The 18344-nt window shown below is 39.9% G+C and overlaps 1 protein-coding gene across 2 annotated transcripts; it reads left to right on the top strand.

Moving 5' to 3' along the window:
* The first annotated feature begins 408 nt into the window (after positions 1 to 408).
* On the top strand, positions 409 to 13551 carry ARRDC4 (arrestin domain containing 4). Of its 2 annotated transcripts, XM_016927490.3 has the most exons (8): positions 409 to 909; positions 5336 to 5402; positions 5627 to 5774; positions 7728 to 7830; positions 8836 to 9092; positions 9600 to 9762; positions 10301 to 10455; positions 10843 to 13551. In XM_016927490.3, the coding sequence occupies exons 1-8, from the start codon at positions 603 to 605 to the stop codon at positions 10897 to 10899; spliced, it is 1257 nt and encodes a 418-aa protein (XP_016782979.1). In that variant the 5' UTR covers positions 409 to 602; the 3' UTR covers positions 10900 to 13551. The 2 variants fall into 2 exon arrangements, with proteins under 2 accessions (XP_016782979.1, XP_063650450.1); XM_063794380.1 differs by lacking the exon at positions 5336 to 5402 and having other exon boundaries at positions 436 to 909.
* The last annotated feature ends 4793 nt before the right edge of the window (positions 13552 to 18344 follow it).

Genomic DNA, 18344 nt, shown 5'->3' on the forward strand with positions numbered 1-18344 from the left:
ACTTCATGCTCTAGCGAGAACCCAGTGGCTCCTGCAAAGTCCTTACGCTGCTAGAAACCCCGCCCCCGTTCGTAACTATGGGAACGGCTGACACGCCGAGAGCCGGAGATAACCCTGTTCCGCCCCCTCCCTGACAGATACTGTTTCCCACTGTCTGTCCACATGGGCGCACCGCCTCGCTATTGGCCAGGGCTCCAGGACTGTGCCTGGCCTCAGCCAGTAAACGGCCTGTGCACGTGCACGCCGGAGCCTCCCGATTGGCCAACACTCTCTGATCACGCACGGCCTTCCTGCGCCAACCCACGCGTGGGAGCGCCAATGAAATGACTCAGTGACCATCTGCAACAAATCAGCAAGAAGCAGGGCTCGCAGCTGACCAATGGCCGCCCGCCGGGGGTGGGCTGTCCCGGCCCTTTCCCAGCCCCAACTGGGTTTGTTAAAGCGACAGGCCCCTCGGCGAGCCGGTGCTCCCTCGGGTACCGCACGGCTGCCACGGCGGCCTTACCCTGCCGCGAGCGCCTGTGACAGCGGCGCCGCTGCGCTCGCGACCCCGGCTCCGGGCCTCTGCCGACCTCAGGGGCAGGGACGAGTCGCCCGGCGGGATGGGCGGCGAGGCTGGGTGCGCGGCGGCCGTGGGTGCCGAGGGCCGCGTGAAGAGCCTGGGTCTGGTGTTCGAGGACGAGCGCAAGGGCTGCTATTCCAGCGGCGAGACAGTGGCCGGGCACGTGCTGCTGGAGGCGTCCGAGCCGGTGGCCCTGCGCGCGCTGCGCCTGGAGGCCCAGGGGCGCGCCACCGCCGCCTGGGGCCCGAGCACCTGCCCCCGCGCCTCGGCCAGCGCCGCGGCCCTGGCTGTCTTCTCGGAGGTGGAGTACCTGAACGTGCGCCTCAGCCTGCGGGAGCCCCCGGCCGGTAAGCGCAGGCGAGCGCCTTGGGGTTCCCCCGCCAGGCTGCGGGGCCGGGGAGGGGCTGGGAGGCCGCGCGCCCTCGGGATGCCCACCTGGCAGGTGAGATCAGGGCGGGCTTCCGGGGGTGGGGTCCGGCCTACCCTCGCGGGTAAGGAGAGACCGCCAAGTCCTGGGTGCGCAGCTCTTCCTGGCGCCCCGCCCCTGGCCCGCCGGGCCTGACCGGGACCAGTGGCTCGGAATTTTCTAGGACCGCGACGGGAGGGGGCCATTGGGTGCGGTGGGAACCTGTGATTGGACAATGGGGGATCCAGAAATCTAGGTCCTGTTCCTTCTGGTCCAAGAAAGGGACGGTGGAACCGGCGGCTATGAGGTTCCATTCTGCGGTGCCCGTGTCCTGTGGCCTCCACTCCTCCCTATCCTGCATACGTTCTTGGTTCATGATGAATTAGCAGAAATTTGGTTTGGGGAATAGGGAAGTAGTTCCTGAGGGGTAGGAGTTCAAAGGAAGTGTTTTCTAGACTTGATCATCATGCTTGGTTTCCCTCTTCTGGGGAGCAGGGCAACTTAGTAAGAGTTGTATCTCTACCTGATACTGCTGCTGTTTCCTCCGCATCCTCTTCCTCCCCATCCTCCTCCCCCCCTCCTACCCGCTTCTTCCCCTCTCTCCCACTTCTCTCCACTCAAAATGCCTTTAGAGACAAGAGCATCTGGGCGTGTCGGGATTTCCCTTCCTGCTCACTTTGGTGAAGTCCAGTTCACAGTGTAGACTTTTCCAGAAGTACCCATGTGGGGACACACTACATGAGTGTTTCATTAATATTAGATACCAAAATTGGATCCCTTTAGTCACGAAAATACTAAGAACCATGAGTCTTACTCATTTCATGGATGGAAACTAGTTTAAACTTTTACCTTTTTGCCATGAGCTTTTATCTATCAAATAAAACAGTGGTATGCACCTCCTCTCCTTGAAGAGTAAACGCATTATATCTATGTGCTATGTCTTATACAAAATATAACAGAATATGTGGTTTTGCCTTATCCTACTGTGGACAAGTGAACTCCTCGAGGTAAGTGATCATCTGAGTGATCCCGAAATTGTAGCGAGGAAAACTATATTTGGAACCAAAACTGCCTTTTGGATCAATGGGAACAGTGTGTTAGTGACAGTTCTTACTCCTTCATGCACTTTCCTCAGTATGGCTTCCAGGATCAACCCAGGCCCCACTGGAAGCAGACAATACAATTTGCAAGATGGCCGAATGGAGTCAAGGACCTTGGGAGTGAGACATACATTGATTTTTGTCCAGGACTTTGGACTCTATCTCTGGGCCTATAACTGCTGAGTCAATAGATGTAAAATTAAAAGCAGTTGAACCTGGGATTAGCAATAAAAAACTGCTTTGGTAAAATCTGGGCTAACATTTTTTTAAATTCACAAGTCAGATGTTTATTCGTCACACACACATATATACACATGTGGAACAGAATGTAAAAAACTAGACAATTTGAAAATCTTAAACTTGTTTTAGAATGTATCATAGCACATATTGGCACAATGACATTTTGCTTAAAATCATAGTCTGTTTTAGTTGGGGGAAAAAAAATAAGTCACCCCTAATATCTATAGCTTGGAAGAAGTTAGCATCTTTACACAGTCTAGATTCTGGGGGTAATTTAATTACAAAACCTGGCTGTGTTTCAATCACCTAAGGAGATTTTTAGAAATCCATATTATGTAGCACTGGGATCTGTTTTCACAAATGCTCTCCAGATAATTCTTTGACATCCTTAATCTAATTCAACTACTTGCTGTCATTGTGATTTTCTTCATATTTTTATTGAGAAACTGTAGTAGAAAACAAGACAGAATCAGAGAGTTGGTCTCAGTTCTTGGTCACCCACCAGCAGTGTGACCTTATGCAAGTCCCTTCACCCTTCCTGAGCCCCAGTCTCTGCCTCTGTAATGGTCTTCTGCATCCCACGGCTCATCAAAACCTTTAATTATGAGCTTTGGCTGTAAGGCCATTAGTGATTGAAACATCTTCCTGTGACTTTGTATTGCTCAGTATACAAGACAGAAATAATGAGCGGTTGGTGCAGAAGCAGAAATGGGCACATGGTTCAGCTTGTGAACCTTTTACATTAAAAACAAAAATTGAGAAAGAGGAAAAGAAAACAAAGATTGAATTCCAAATATTATAACCCATTTTTATCAGTTTTTCCATTTCTTTTTCCTGTTTATGTTTTGAGATAGTTGAAAGTCTCATTTTAAATGATATAGATCCGATGTCAATTTGTTTCTTAATGAAAGGGGAACTTCATGTCTCTCATTCTCTTCAGTATCCTGGGCAACTGTGTTCCCCACAAATGCCTGCCATGCTCTTCCTCATGCTATTCCCTTATCTAAATTTCCCTTCCTACCTGTCTCCATTCCAGCCCTCAGGTCCTGAAGATGTCGGGCCCACCCATGTTCCTATGTGGATGCTCTAGGCTCTAGCACTCCATGGTAATTGCTTGTGTACAAGCGTGTAATCTCCTTTCCTCCCCCGGTCTCTTTGAGGATTATCCGCGGTGCCTGAAATCTAAGTACTACACATTTTAAACTCAAATGAAATACACATTTCAAAACATTTGTAAATACTTGGTCATGTTCTGTAATCTAGTAGTTTCAAATTAGAACTTTAGCCCAGCTCTTTTAGGAGCACTGGGATTGCCTTGAGCCTTTCACTCCACAGCTGTCAGGTCGAGACGCTTCCCTGGTCCCTGCTCTGCTGCTACCTTCCTGAGCACACCTCAGCCACTGGGACCCACCCTGCCACTGAATTTAACATGATCTCATGCCCCTGTGACTTGTTCTTCACTTTGCCTCCAGTCACCCAACTGTGGAGTATTCAAATTGACTTAAGTGGCAGGTGTGTCACTTTTTTATCCCCCTTGATGTTAACACATTAAAAATTGGGGATAGATTCAGAAGACTTAATGGGTCAGTAATGTGTTCCTATTTTCTAAAAGTACAAAGTTGAAATGTCAGCTGACTTGGTTAAGGTCATAAAATAAAACTCTATTTTTTTATTTAAGGGATAAAAAATTCCCATTTCACTACTGATTTCTTTAAATGTTTTTTTTAGTGAATGGATAAAGTAGAAATCTTCATTTTAGTGTCAGATGACCAGGCAAATCTCAGAGTTCTGTCTCTGTGTTCCGATTTCTTCATCTTATTTATCCTATCCACTATAAGGGAATTCAATATTAAATCTGAGCATGAAATGAAAGGACAGTGTATAAGTCTCTCAAGAGAGCCTCCTGACCAACCGTGAAAGCCATGAAGTCTACTTTGGATCTGAATTAAACAGATTGTCTTGGTGCCTTCATCAGAGGTTTCAGTGGTGCCTCTGGCCTTACAAAGTCCCTCCACACCCTGCATTTTGGCCTTCTCACAATCTAGTGATAAGCTTCTGCATGAAATCAAATGGAGCTGGTAACCCAAAGCTGAGAAAAGGGCCCTGGCCATGCTTGGTAAAGCCCTTTCTGTATTCCAAGTTAGCCACCAAGAAACTCTGTGTTAGTCAGGAGAGCTCAAGGATACATACATGACTTGCTTAATAGCTTGTCTTGTTGGTTTGGCTGTTTTGTGTTATACCCAGTATTAATGATATTCATAAAGTTTTCACTCCCTTTTCCATTTCTGCTCAAAGAATACTCAGTGTGATGTTTCTGGTATACCCAAAATAAATCTGTCTTTTGCTAAATTAGTTTTTGGTCCAATTTAATATTGGTATTTCCCGTTAGTATAATAGAATGGGGGTAAGCAGTTGTGATTTTTACATATACACACACGCACACACATATACGTATCCATATACACATATATATGTATGTTGGAGTTCTGAACCTTAGCACTTTAGTAATTGGTCTATTTGAGAATGGAATATATGTGTGTATGTATGTGTGAGTGTTACGGTACTTGGTAAAAACTGGCCAAGTGCAGTAGCTCACTCCTATAAGCTTAGCGCTTTGGGAGTCCAAGGTGGGAGAATCGTTTGAGGCCAGGAGTTCGAGACCAGCTTGGGCAATATAGCAAGACCCCCGACTCTGGAAAGAATTATTAAAAATTAGTCAAGAACCATGGCACATGCATATAGTCCCAGCTCCTTGGGAGTCTGAGGCAGGAAGATTGCTTGAGCCCAGGAGTTCAAGGCCGTAGCACTCTGGCCTGGGCAATACAGCGAGACCCTGTCTCTAAAACACATAGACACACACACACACACACCCCTTCAAACTTAATTCTCTACATTTGTTTAATGAACTTTTGGAGTATGCTGCATTTTGTAGCAAGAAAAACTTCCTTCAAAAAATTATTTACATTGTGAAAACTCTTGATCTAATACTAACTATCCTTCATTAAAATAAAATACAATCTCTTATAGGTGAAGGCATCATTTTATTACAGCCTGGAAAACATGAGTTTCCATTTCGCTTTCAACTTCCATCTGAGTAAGTGAAACACTACAGTTTTGTGGTTATCCTTCTCTGCAGTATGTCCATTCAAGTTTATCACTGCTACGTATCTTCTGATTCTCAAGTATGCATGTTTATACTGAATAGTCCCTAAATAGACTTACTCTTTTTTTATTTCCAACCTAAAACATTTTAAACCATGCTTTTTTTGGCTTTAACTGAAAAGTAAACTCATAATTAATGTCTTTGGTTGGTTTCAGACCTTTGGTCACCTCGTTTACTGGGAAATATGGAAGCATTCAGTACTGTGTGCGGGCAGTGTTGGAACGACCCAAGGTACCTGATCAGAGTGTAAAGCGGGAACTCCAGGTTGTTAGTCACGTCGATGTCAACACACCAGCATTATTAGTAAGTTCTTCCTTTTTCTCTTCCTCCTCCTTTTCCTCCTTCCTTTCAACAGTGGGATCTATATTTAGCCAGTTTACTGGTAGTCTGTCCTGTCACTTTCTGATGGCTTGGAAAACACAATCTTGTAACCCAAAGGCATTCACTATAAATATATGATTCTAGGTTGGACAAATTACAAATTGTGTGTGTTAATACTATTTATTATGTCCCTGCTGTTCAGGGCTTCTTTTGCCAAAAAGTTACACAGGCTTGAAATGCATTAATAAGGCTTAATAACAATAATGCACACACAGAGAGTAGTTACTTTTACCAGAGTGGCCACATTTACAGGACTGGGGTATTCTAAACTCCTCAATAATAGCAGGTTGAGGAACAGTAATTATGGAAGAGTATTAATCATGCTCAGCCTGTTATTGAAGCTCAGGCCATTATGCTATGTATCCTTCCATTTTGCATGTCATTTTCTAACATTAAGTAAGTGCATGCAGCTGCCGCCGAGATCCTTTCACTTATCATTTCCTTATGACAGATTTGGCCACATTAAAGCATTGAACTTCTAATAATCACCAGAAATACTGTAGACTGATAAGAAAGATCAGGCTATAAGTAACAACAGAATAGGCAAGATGGGAGCTAATGAGCTAGATTCTTTTATCTAAACCCATATTATCAAAATAATATAAAATTATACCTTGTACTTTCATGATAGCTACTAGGACCTAATGGTTCTTCATTTAAATATGAATGAATGATTTTTTTTACTTCATAGAAAATACTGAGATAATTTAAACTTTCCATCACGATAGTGATGTGACAAAGATGTATTTTTCATGTTGGAGGTTTTTCTAGCCTGTGTTTTTAAAGACAAGGAAAAAGCTAGCAGTTAGAAGTTGTTGTTTAAGTCTTATTTTCGCATGAGAAAGAAATAGAATTGAATGTTCACCTTTAGATTATGAAAAGATAGCAGATATGCTGTGGTTCCATGGCCTCTTGTGGTCAGAATCATAAAACAGCCGGCACCCAGCTGGCCTGGCTTATAGCTGGGACTTTAACAGCCGCTTGAAAACCATTTTTGAAAAATTGGTGATGCCAAGTAGCTTGTATTTTTAAAAACTATTTAGAATTGGGAGGTTGAATATTTTTAAAGTTTTTATGACCATTGTGGGAATTGATTTAAAGGGATTTGTCTTTGCCAAAAACAGACACTGTTGATCCCTTACGATTCTTTATATAAATAAAAAAAATATTGCAAGTAAAGTGGGTTTTACAGAAAGCTTTGGTGTGTGTAACTCGTAAACTGAACATTGTAAATCTTGTAGTAACTTCTCTTGCCACTATAGAATAGAATACTGCAGTGAGAGAGTATGTTTAATAAGCTTTTCAGATCGGTTAACACTACACATGTTATTGCACTATTACACAAAACCCCAAAACCACTCCAAATTAAGAACATGTGAAATTTCTGCTTGATAATGCATTTTGAAGTAAGTGGTGGGAAAAGGCTGTTTGTTTATTCCACTTATTAAATGCCAAAATAAATATAATGTTCTGATTATTTTTTATTTTTATATCATTTATCCTTCCACCTGACTTTTATATATAAAGTCTTAAAAATAATTCTGTCATGTTTATAAGTCCTAATACAGCTTTTGATTTTTTTTAAAAAAATGGTATATTATTTCCTGGAAACATAATGACTTCAGGGTAGAATAAGATGGTGTCATGCTAATTTTTGAATCTGAAAATTCACTGTAGTTTTCCTAAAAGGGGAGTCTTAACACCCTGTGTTTTTTGTGCATATTTGGCCTAATATGTTACATGAGGATAAGAAAGTTTTATTCATTTTTTTGGTATTTCCTTACAACCATTCTGTGAAGAAAGATATAATTTTAAGTTCTATGAGTTCTCTAGAGTGGCTTAATTAAGGTTGTTTTATTGTTTGAAATTTTCAAGACCCCTGTATTGAAAACTCAAGAAAAAATGGTTGGCTGTTGGTTTTTCACTTCTGGTCCAGTCTCGCTGAGTGCCAAAATTGAAAGAAAGGGATACTGCAATGGTAAGCAAAATGCTTGAAAGTCCAAATGAAAGATTTCATTCATTTTCTTAGCTAATTTTAAGTGATTTTAAATAGTGTTTTTTGTAATTATATGACGTGTATAGTATTTTAAAACATGAATAGTGATACATTTTTTATATAAATAATTGATATTTAAGTATTTTTAAACGGAGGAATTGTTTCCAGTCAAACTCCTGTTTTTTTCTGACTTCAATCCTGTTACTTTAGTAACAAAGAGTATAACTAGAGGAATGAGAAAATGCCAGCATCTGATTTTAATGTTGCAAAAGAATCTCCAGGGTTGTATTGCTAAAAAGAGAACTACTGGAGTATGAAATGCTATTAGACATTCTGATTCCATGCTGGCTTGATATATGCAAATGCATGGGACTGGAATGTAGTGTATTAACAAACTTAACAATCAGATTGTTACTGGAACTGCCATTAGTGAAGGGCCCACTTCCAGCAGTGGATTTGGCCCCTGCTCCAGGATTCTGACTTGTTAGAAAGGAATTCAGTATGGAATGGTATGACGTGCAGCCATAATGTTATAAAACTTGCCTAATCCATCCGTTGATTCTTTCTGTGCCTTAACATTATTAATTCCTTAAAAGCAAAGGCTTTGTTCTCCTGTTAGGCAGATTTTAATTTGATAAGCACTAATGAGTTTGTTAGTGATCTTTTATACTTAATATAGTCCTGAATCATTTATTTGTATGTCTTATCCTAATTTATACAGACACTGGTCATTTACATATCTTTAGAATTGCTAATGCAATATTGCTACTTTAGAAAAGTCAATAATGCAATAATTAGAAAGTAAGATCTACCACAACCTGCAGTGAATTTTTATTTCTCTGGCTTGAATTTACAATATGTTTTCCATCAAAGCTTCTCAATTTGTTAAAGTGATGTTGGAACATTTCAGCTGTACGGCCCTAATCCATTGTGGTGAGAACTTTTTCAAGAGTCTCTGAATCCTCCCTGGTTTTGTTTTCTTTTTAGGAGAAGCTATTCCAATCTATGCAGAAATAGAGAATTGTTCCTCTCGTCTGATTGTTCCAAAGGCTGCTATTTTCCAAACGCAGACATATTTGGCTAGTGGAAAAACAAAGACCATTCGGCACATGGTCGCCAATGTGCGAGGAAACCACATCGCTTCTGGGAGCACAGACACATGGAATGGGAAAACGCTAAAAATCCCACCTGTTACTCCATCCATCCTGGATTGCTGCATTATCAGAGTGGACTATTCCTTAGCTGTAAGCAAAGCTCTTTTAAAAAAAAAAATGTGTATGATGGACAATAACTGATGTCATGTTACTGTGTGTATGTAGAGTTGCCTATAAAAATGTCATTTTATTTCAGCATTAACACCAATTGGGGACTGTATGAAGATTGGCCCTTGTTTTTAATAAAACCTATTCCCCACAGGGGATTTAATAGAATGCCATAAAAGAATTGAGGTGCATTAAGGGGTGTTTGTTATATTGAAGACATAGCCTTAATTTTCTATAATTATTATATAAGCCATGCAAACCTACAATGATGCATGTTAAGGACACAGTTCTCTGTCACAGAGCATTCACTATGTTTTGTGTACTCTTCATTTTGTTTAATCAAGACAATTGAGAATTGTGATGGGGCTGGTGGCAGCCGACAAAAGCATTTGTTTCTATGAAAAAAAAATTAATTGGGCTACCTACTGGAGGTGTAGCTGACATTTGTTCCTTTCTCTTTTTTTTTTTTTTTTTTTTTTGGCTTATTAGGTATACATTCACATTCCTGGTGCTAAAAAATTGATGCTCGAACTGCCATTAGTGATCGGTACAATTCCATATAATGGTTTTGGCAGCAGAAACTCCAGCATTGCCAGCCAGTTCAGTATGGATATGAGCTGGTTGACACTGACCCTGCCAGAGCAGCCTGAAGGTAAAATATGTTGGCGTTCTTTCATAACGAAGCTTTACCTAGAAAATACCTAGGAACAGAATATATACGCTATTAAGTGCTCAGATGTTGATGAGTACTGCTACTATAGGTATCTTTATTCCTACTACTAAAAAATCAGAAAGCATTAGTCCTGGGAGGGACTTTGAAAGTTTAGCTTTATCTAGGACGCAAAGCTGCTGATAGCAGACTCAGGAATAAGATGTACATTTCCTAATTCCTGTTTGTAATAGGAAAACAATGAAAAACAGTCAAATGTATGGTGTGTCTTTTCTGTAGTCATATTTCAGTGATATTTGTTTACCTATATCTCAAGAGACTAGAATAGAATCTATTAGTAGTAGTTTAATAAAAGGAGAATCTATTTTTTATTGTAATATGCATAAAACCTTGCTGATTAGAGGGGAAGAATGCCATATTTTTTATCTTCGAGTTTAGCTGTTTCTTGTTTTTGTAGCAGTTAAGAATTGAGATTAATTTTTGAGTGGATTTCTTAACTCCAACTTCATTTCTATTTCAGCACCACCAAATTATGCAGATGTGGTATCAGAGGAAGAATTCTCTAGACACATTCCTCCTTACCCTCAACCCCCTAACTGTGAGGGAGAAGTGTGCTGTCCTGTGTTTGCCTGTATACAAGAATTCCGGTTTCAACCCCCACCTCTTTATTCAGAGGTAAGCAAAGCAAAAGAAAATTAGACTTTTACTGTATTATTTTCAAATAATCATTTTTTGTCATCCATTTATTAGAGTGTCTGTTGCTGACTCATAATTAGTAAGGGATACATTTAAATTTGTTTATACAGTGGTAATAGATTATCGCTGATTCATTTGCCAGATTTTTTTACTATTGTCCTTGTGATCTATGTCATCATATACAGTATTGTGGATTGCCTTTAAGGTGTGTTATTTGGCCATGGAATATAGAGAACTTAAGCACCTTCTGGGACTTACACAGGCTCTGACCAGGTTGGCATATAACCGTCATATAATTAGAAATAGGTACTAGAATCGTTTTAAATAATGCTACAACACTAATCTCAGTCCGCTCTTTTTTTGCAGGTTGATCCACATCCTAGCGACGTAGAAGAGACCCAGCCTGTTTCCTTCATTCTCTGAACATATTTCAGAAATCACTGTGTTCATCATCAAATTAGAATGTTGGTTCTTTTCCTTCTGCCTTTTTGGGAAAGAGACAGGAAAGATTCACTTGAAAACATAAATGAACATCAAGACTGAAGGCAATAGAAATTAAAGAATGTGAGAAAGTTCTGGTGGGCCGACAGGATTGCTGCACGAGTTTATATGATGGTCGTATATATATCCCTGTTAAAAACTGGGATGAAGACGTGCAAAGTCACAGAATGTAATGGAAGTCCTGATGGTTATAGAGTAAGTGAAAGGGTGCCTGCGCTGACCGGAGAGAAAGGAATCTGTAAACAGTGGAAACACTGTGGGAGTTTCCCATGGTGTTGTAAAGAGTGGAAGGAAGGCAATATGAACTGAAGGGGTGAAGACTTGATTTTGGAGAGGGTAACGACAAGGGTGTGCGTGAATAGGAGAATGGCCCACTCCAAAGACGAAGTGAGATCCTGAGGTTTTGGGTGCTTCATGATTTCCTACCATATTCAGGCCTAAAGACATTGAAAGCATCTTTTCTTGAGATCATGGTCATATGAGGTCCTAATGAAGTACTACAGTTTTCATTCTTTCAAGGGTAGACTAAAATATAGTTTATAAAGTGGCAGTACAGTATTATGAAACCAAGAAAGGGTTTCTTGAAAAGCTTGTCGGTTCAAAGAGGAAAGATGAATTTCAATGTGAAAACATGTTTTGTTGAGGGCTGTACTTTTTACCCCCTTTAAGTGCTTTAACAGGATATACGTTTGATTTTCCTCATATCTTATTTACCTAGGAGCATGTCAGAGAAAGAAGGGAGAGAAAAGGTTGCATCTGCAGGATGCCTTGATAACTACACAGTCCAAAATAAAAGGCCTTTTTCTAACCTACCTCTAATGGGGTTATCAGCTATGTTTTTAAATCTCTCGCCCTGAGTACTCTTCTTGGGAGTTGCTGCTGTTTACAGCCACAGTCTCATCTATCACTAAATATGAAACTGGGCCAAGGGGAAAATTCAGTAAGTTAGCGTTAAATGGAAGTAAATATATGTATACCTAAGAGAATGTCAAAATAAACACCAAACCAAAAGAAGGTAGGAGTGCCATTTTTAGAAAAGACACAACTTTAATTCCTGTCAAGAGACCTAGGTCTACTGATGGCAGTCACTGCATTGTACATTATTCCAGTTCTTCAGTAATTCTGTTTAAACTGTGATTTTCTTTATTGTGTTGGTGCAATATTTTATTATCATTTAACCTCAGGATATTCAGACCAACAGGATTGTGTTGCTGCTGAAAGTCTGAGCAGTGTTTTACCGTCCCCAGCCCCCCTCCTACATGGTCACACGTTCACTTGCTTTTCCTTCCATCTGTTGGTTTTGTGAGCTGAGAGCATCTCTGGACACGTGGAAGGGAGCCAGGGATTCCTGTGATAGAGATTTTGAACCAGCAGAGTACTTTGGTTTTCTTCATGTCCTAAGGGTTTGATCCAGAAACCCTGGTGCTTCCCCTGCAGAATACTGTACTTCATTTAACAGAATGATTGATTTTTCTTTCAATCAGCATGTTCACCAAAAATAGAAAAGTTCTTCTAAGGTTAAATTTTGTATTTAAAAGTTAGTTGGCCATTTGATCAGGGAATTTTCTACACACATTAGGCAAATGTATGCTTTTCATCCTCTGGGCTTACCTCTCTTCTCTGCAATCCTGGAAGCATCGTGCATAGTTCTTTCATTGTAAGCCGCTATTTAAATTCCCACAGTGCAAAACTGTTAGACCAGTAATTGTGCTACTGAAATTGTCACAAAACGTTATTCCTTGATTTGGTTTTTAAATTTTGCTTCTGTGTGTGTGTCTTTAAACAGGTAATGTGTATTTAAGTGTTGTCTAAACAGTTGATTTTCACTTTAGAAAAGATCATCCTCAACTGTTTATTGACTTCTGAGTTATATAGTTCATGCCCTGCCAAGGCATTGTTCGACTCCATGATACTAAAACATAATGAAAGAAACAAACTCCAGTATGGAGAAGAGAAAGTTTAATTATTTGGTTCCATCTAGAAAAGCAACGACTTAAAGGAATCCTTCACTAGGATTGTCTTATCACCTTTATTAGATAAATCATGAAGTGTCCCTGTGAAATTGAAGTGAAACTATCTCTGTAGGACTTAAGAGAATAGCTAAAAGGTGTGACTTGCCTTATTGAACTGATACTGGCATATCTGACCGTAAGCAGTAGGTTGAAGATTATCATTTTATGAATGTGGAGAATTCTACATTGAAACAGAAAATACCTGGGAATGAAGATTAAAAATGTAGCTGCTGTTATTTGCTTGGTTATTCCCCTCTTGCTCTTCTTTAGTTTGAAAAAACAAAAACGTGGCCTTGGAATTTTCATTTTGATGCAGAAATTTTGAAATTGAAAATGTGCATGTTTTGGTGCACAAAATCCTTCCGTGGGCAAAACTTTGTTTTTGTTTTGCACAGTAAGAAACAATAGGCAAGCGTTATGTTTTTGGTAAGTTAACTATGAAAGCTTTCTTATTTTTATTATTAAAAATGTAACAATTTAACCCACAGGAAAAAAATTACTTTGTACGCTTGTTTGAACCCTATGGGTTCGTTTTATTAATAAAATTATTACACTAATGCTATGAGGTGCTAGTTTTTTTTTTCAAATATAAATTATTATAGACTTAAGGGAACTCAATACCAAAAAAACAAATGTTGCTGCAGTTAAAATCCTTTTCTCTAGGTGTGTTATCATGAGGGAGGAACAGCCCTAGAACCTGACTTTGTTTTTACAGTGGGGTCCGTTTCCCAAGGTAGTCCAGTGTTAGCATTCCATGAAGAAAAGTAGTTGAGACAAGTGAGGAAACTAAAGCTATATTGGTTAAAAAAGCATATCATCATTTATTCCCAAATGATAAGGATTACTCTTTAAAGCCTCCTGAGTTTGAGTGTGTGATTGTCCAGAATCTCCCCAGGATCGATTTAGCAGGTCTCATGGGTAGTCAAGGGACTCTTCCTGGGACACACTGACCTAAGTATGCCACCCCTTTCTACGCAAACACTCCAGTAGATATGAGCACTATACTTTATACAAGGAGGATGTGATGGTATGTCATTTCAAGGAAACCGCCCAGACCCTCTGCCTGGAAAACTACCACCTGAACTAAGGAGTAAGAATTAGTCCAGTTGGTTTGCCCTTATTTCTAGTAGATGGTGTTACATAATAAATAGGTTCTTTCTGTATCCACATTTATAATCAACGTAAGTTGAAATATCTGTCTTATGCGATACTGAGGAAAAATTTTTGATTACCATTACAATTTCTGTAGTTTATGTGTAGTATGAAATTTAGAACTAGGCAAGACACTGCAAAGAAACTAGGACAAAGCCCTCACATTACAAATCAGGATACCAAAACAGAGAGTTGTAACCTGAGAGCGTGGTCCCTGCTTGCTCTGAAATTTCCTGATTCTATAATCTTCATACAAGTAATGGGAACAATTAATTGTTTTCAGTTACACAGCCTAAGAGTTGCAGACCTGGTGACCTGGATACTAAGCATATGCCAAATCAAGAGTCTTCAGTGTTTACACTTAAGAGCGCTGCCTCCCGAAAGGACACCAGTCTTTGACTAAATTGCTTCCAAGTGTGTTTAGTTGCCAGAATCTTTTCTTCAACAGAGATTTATGTTTCTACGTTTATATAATGAAATAATTACAGACTCTCAAGAAGTTACAATAATAGTACAAGGAAGTCTCGTGTACTCATCACCTGGTCTTCTGCAATGATAACTACAGTACATTAGCAAAACCAGGACATTGAGAATACAATTTAGCTAGAGCTTAGACCTTACTTGGATTTTGCCAGCCTTTGCATGCAGTCATTTTTCTTGTGTATGTTTTTGTGTATAGCTCCATGACATTTTACCTCCTGTAGAAAGGCGTATCGTCACCACCACCAAGACACAGAACTGCTCCATCAACGCAAAGAAACTCCCTTAGGTTGTCCCTTTATAGTCACCCCCTCCCTCTCTCCATTTCCTTCCCTCACCCCAGCCTTCCCACCCGTTTTTCATCTCAGTAATTTTGTCATTTTGAGAATGCTAGAAAAATGGAATCATTCAGTATGTACCTTTTGAGACTGGCAGTTTTTTACTCAGCAGAACATCTCTTAAGATCCATGCAAATTGCGCCATGCATCAATAGTTTGTTTATTTGTATTTTAATGGAGACATTTTAAAAGAAACAGAATCGACTACTTCTGAAATTTTCATTATGCACCTTGCAAAGAAAATGTGTGACATCGATAAGCACATGATACCTTTGTAAATATTTTGATTTTGAGTTTGAGAACTTTTTATGTAGAAAATATGTAAATGCAGATTGATACAAATTTTTAGGGCTAATGTTTAGCTTGTCAAATACTTCAAGTATTTTGCCTTTAAATAGAAAGAGATTGCATTATAAATGAGCCAGATAGACCTGTGATGAAATTAGACAACAAGGAGAAACTATATTGGGCTATTTATCATATCGGCTTCTGAGTCTGATAAATTTTAACATAAATTATCCAGGAAAGAGACTACAGTTGCCTGGTGTGTTTGAGTATTAAATTTTGTGATTTTTTTCTCTTCTTTTCTGTTTCTTCTTTAATTCCTTCGTTCATACTCCCACTTCTTAATATCTGATGAAATGGAAAGACCACTTGGAAGCTGAGAAAATTTTTAACTACAATATATGTGTTTATTCCTAATGAAACAATACTATAAAACATGGGCTTATTTTCTAAGACTATTAAATTTTTCTAGAAAGGAGAGCTCTTATTTTATAGAAGCCATTACACACTAATATTTCCCAAAAACCAGACATGAGTTTGTTGGTGATGAGAAGCAGCAGCAAAAGAAAGACACCGAGATGGGGTGGAGATGGATAGAAAGGGTTGACCAGTGTCAACTTCTAGAATGTCACTATCACTGAATTCGCCATGAACTGTCTCTTTGGTGGAGCTTTCTGTGTTCATTGATGGAGATTTCACCATCCCTGACAAATTTTCAGAGAACCAAGATGTCTTCCTGAACAGGAAGAGACACGCTTTAGGCAGCTTCTCCCACTGGAAACAAGGGAAGCATAGGTGCCTCCCTCGTGTTTGCAAACACCTGCCACATACGTGCACACACACGCATGTGCACACACACTGTTATTTCTTCCTCTCCGCCACACCCTTTACCTCCAGAGCTGTGTCTCTTTCAGGTAAGAATGTAAGCTCCGTTACAAAACGAACAAACAGATAATAGGTTCCTACTTCCACAGGAATTTATTGGAAGAGAAGTCTTTTGCCCCCAGCTTCTTACTAGTTTGCCCCCAAACAGTACGAGTCTAGTAGAAAGGTATCAGGGAATTGTAATTAAATGAGAAAATGGGGGGGAAATAGATGCCCTAAGTTTATGTTTTTTCTTTGTTAGGAAAAGTCACTGCATGCTATAACAGTCATTTCTCCATGCTGCCCCAGCCTCATAGGTCCTTATTTTAATGACTAAAGGACATAAAATGTTCCAGACCAAAATAATGATGATTACATTACTTACAGCTCACACATCTAGTATTGACTGTGTTCTTTACAAATATGCAGTCACTTTCCCATAACATGAAGGTTTCTGTGGTATTTTTTTATTTTGCTTTTTAAATTTTAGATGACAGAATCCATCTGATTGTCCACATGCCAAGGGTTCTATATGTGACCGCTTATTCATATTTGCTACCACTGCAAATATTTGGACTTGCTGGAACTGGTTGATTGAGTTGATTCAGTAACATCTAAAGATTTATTGTCTACAGTTAACTAGCTTCTTTCTTTTTTTTAAATTATACTTTAAATTCTAGGGTACCTGTGCACAACGTGCAGGTTTGTTACATATGTATATATGTGCCATGTTGGTGTGCTGCACCCAAAACACAGCACACAAATGCACACACTTAAACACAAGGCATGCACGCATGTGCACGCTGACATGCACTCACAGATGCTCTGTTTATTGGCTGGAGATTTCACCCCTTGGGCAAGAAAACTCATCAAAAATGTCATTGTTTATACACCTGGGAATCAAGAGAGGGCACATTATCAACACTGAGTCATCTCACTACTAGAACACAGAGCTCTGGCTTTATTTTTAGTAGTTGCTGTATTGGTGGGTGGTAAACAGATAAGGAATAAGGAAGAGTCCAACAAAACAATTCCCTATTTCATACACCTTCTAAATCACCGCAGCACAGGAAGCCAGATTCGATACCCTACTATTAAACTGGAATAGCAAGGTATAAGATGGATCTAGGCTCACATGTGAGCACATCTGAGAAACTGCACTGAGGGTTCACTGTTTCTGAGTTTTGCTACAGATCTGTTCTAATACTTCCGACAAAGCTCAGGTTATGGAAAAACTGTTTAGGAACCTAAACACTTTCCTCACTTCTTTCTCCTGCGTAAATTAAAACAAAGAAGTATATGTAAGTATGCATACACATGGGAGGAGTGTGATATTGAGCTTAGTCTCTAGTTTCCTTTATCTTCCTTAGTGAAGTGGCATCGTTCATCTGAGATAATACCTGAGGTTTGTTGCCTCACGCCAAGGAAATCAAGGACACAGATACACAAGGAGTGAGGTTAAGAGCAGAGATTTAATAGGTGAAAGAAAGAGAAACGCTCCTCTGTTGTAGAGACAGAGGAGCTCCCGGACAGGTCTTCCGGTTCCGTGGTGAAATGCACGGGATTTTATACAGGAGCTTGAGGAGGCGGTGTCTGATTTACATAGGGTATGAGAGATTGGTCAGACCAGGTGTGTCATTTGCATAGTGCAAGAAGATGGCCGGCCCACCATAATCTTCTATTATGCAGCTGGATTCTCTACCTGGCCAAGCACCATGTTACCTGCTTCTTTACTGTACATGTGGTTGACAAAGAAAAGGGAAGATGGAGCCTCCATGTTGAACATGCCTGGCCCCCAGGTAGCCTTTTCCCATTGGCACAGCTGCCAGCATTCACCCATGCAAGCTCCTAACTTGCTTTTCTATGTCAGCAGCTTGATTTTTCAGGCTGCTCTTTGTTAGAAAAGACATTATTTGGGGGCTGCTTTTTCTTAAAAACAAAACGTTGACAAAGACTCTCTTACCCTCACTAACTGCCTAAATAATTTCTTTCTAGCTCCTGTATCATTAGGAGAGGACAAAGCCAAAGATTCCTGGTAAACCTCTTAAGAGAACCTCTGTGTACAGAGGTGGATTTAAAAGCAAATTTCTATATGTGTTATTTCATCCTTAATTCAACCATCTGGCCCTCTTACATAAAAGTGGAATACTGCTTATCAGGGGAAACTGTAGCAGCAAATACTTTCATCTCATCTGACATAACAAAAAAGCTTGGTCATGATGTCAAAAGATAACTT

The sequence above is a fragment of the Pan troglodytes genome, chromosome 16, assembly GCF_028858775.2.
Source record: "Pan troglodytes isolate AG18354 chromosome 16, NHGRI_mPanTro3-v2.0_pri, whole genome shotgun sequence".
Taxonomy (NCBI): Eukaryota; Metazoa; Chordata; class Mammalia; order Primates; family Hominidae; genus Pan; species Pan troglodytes.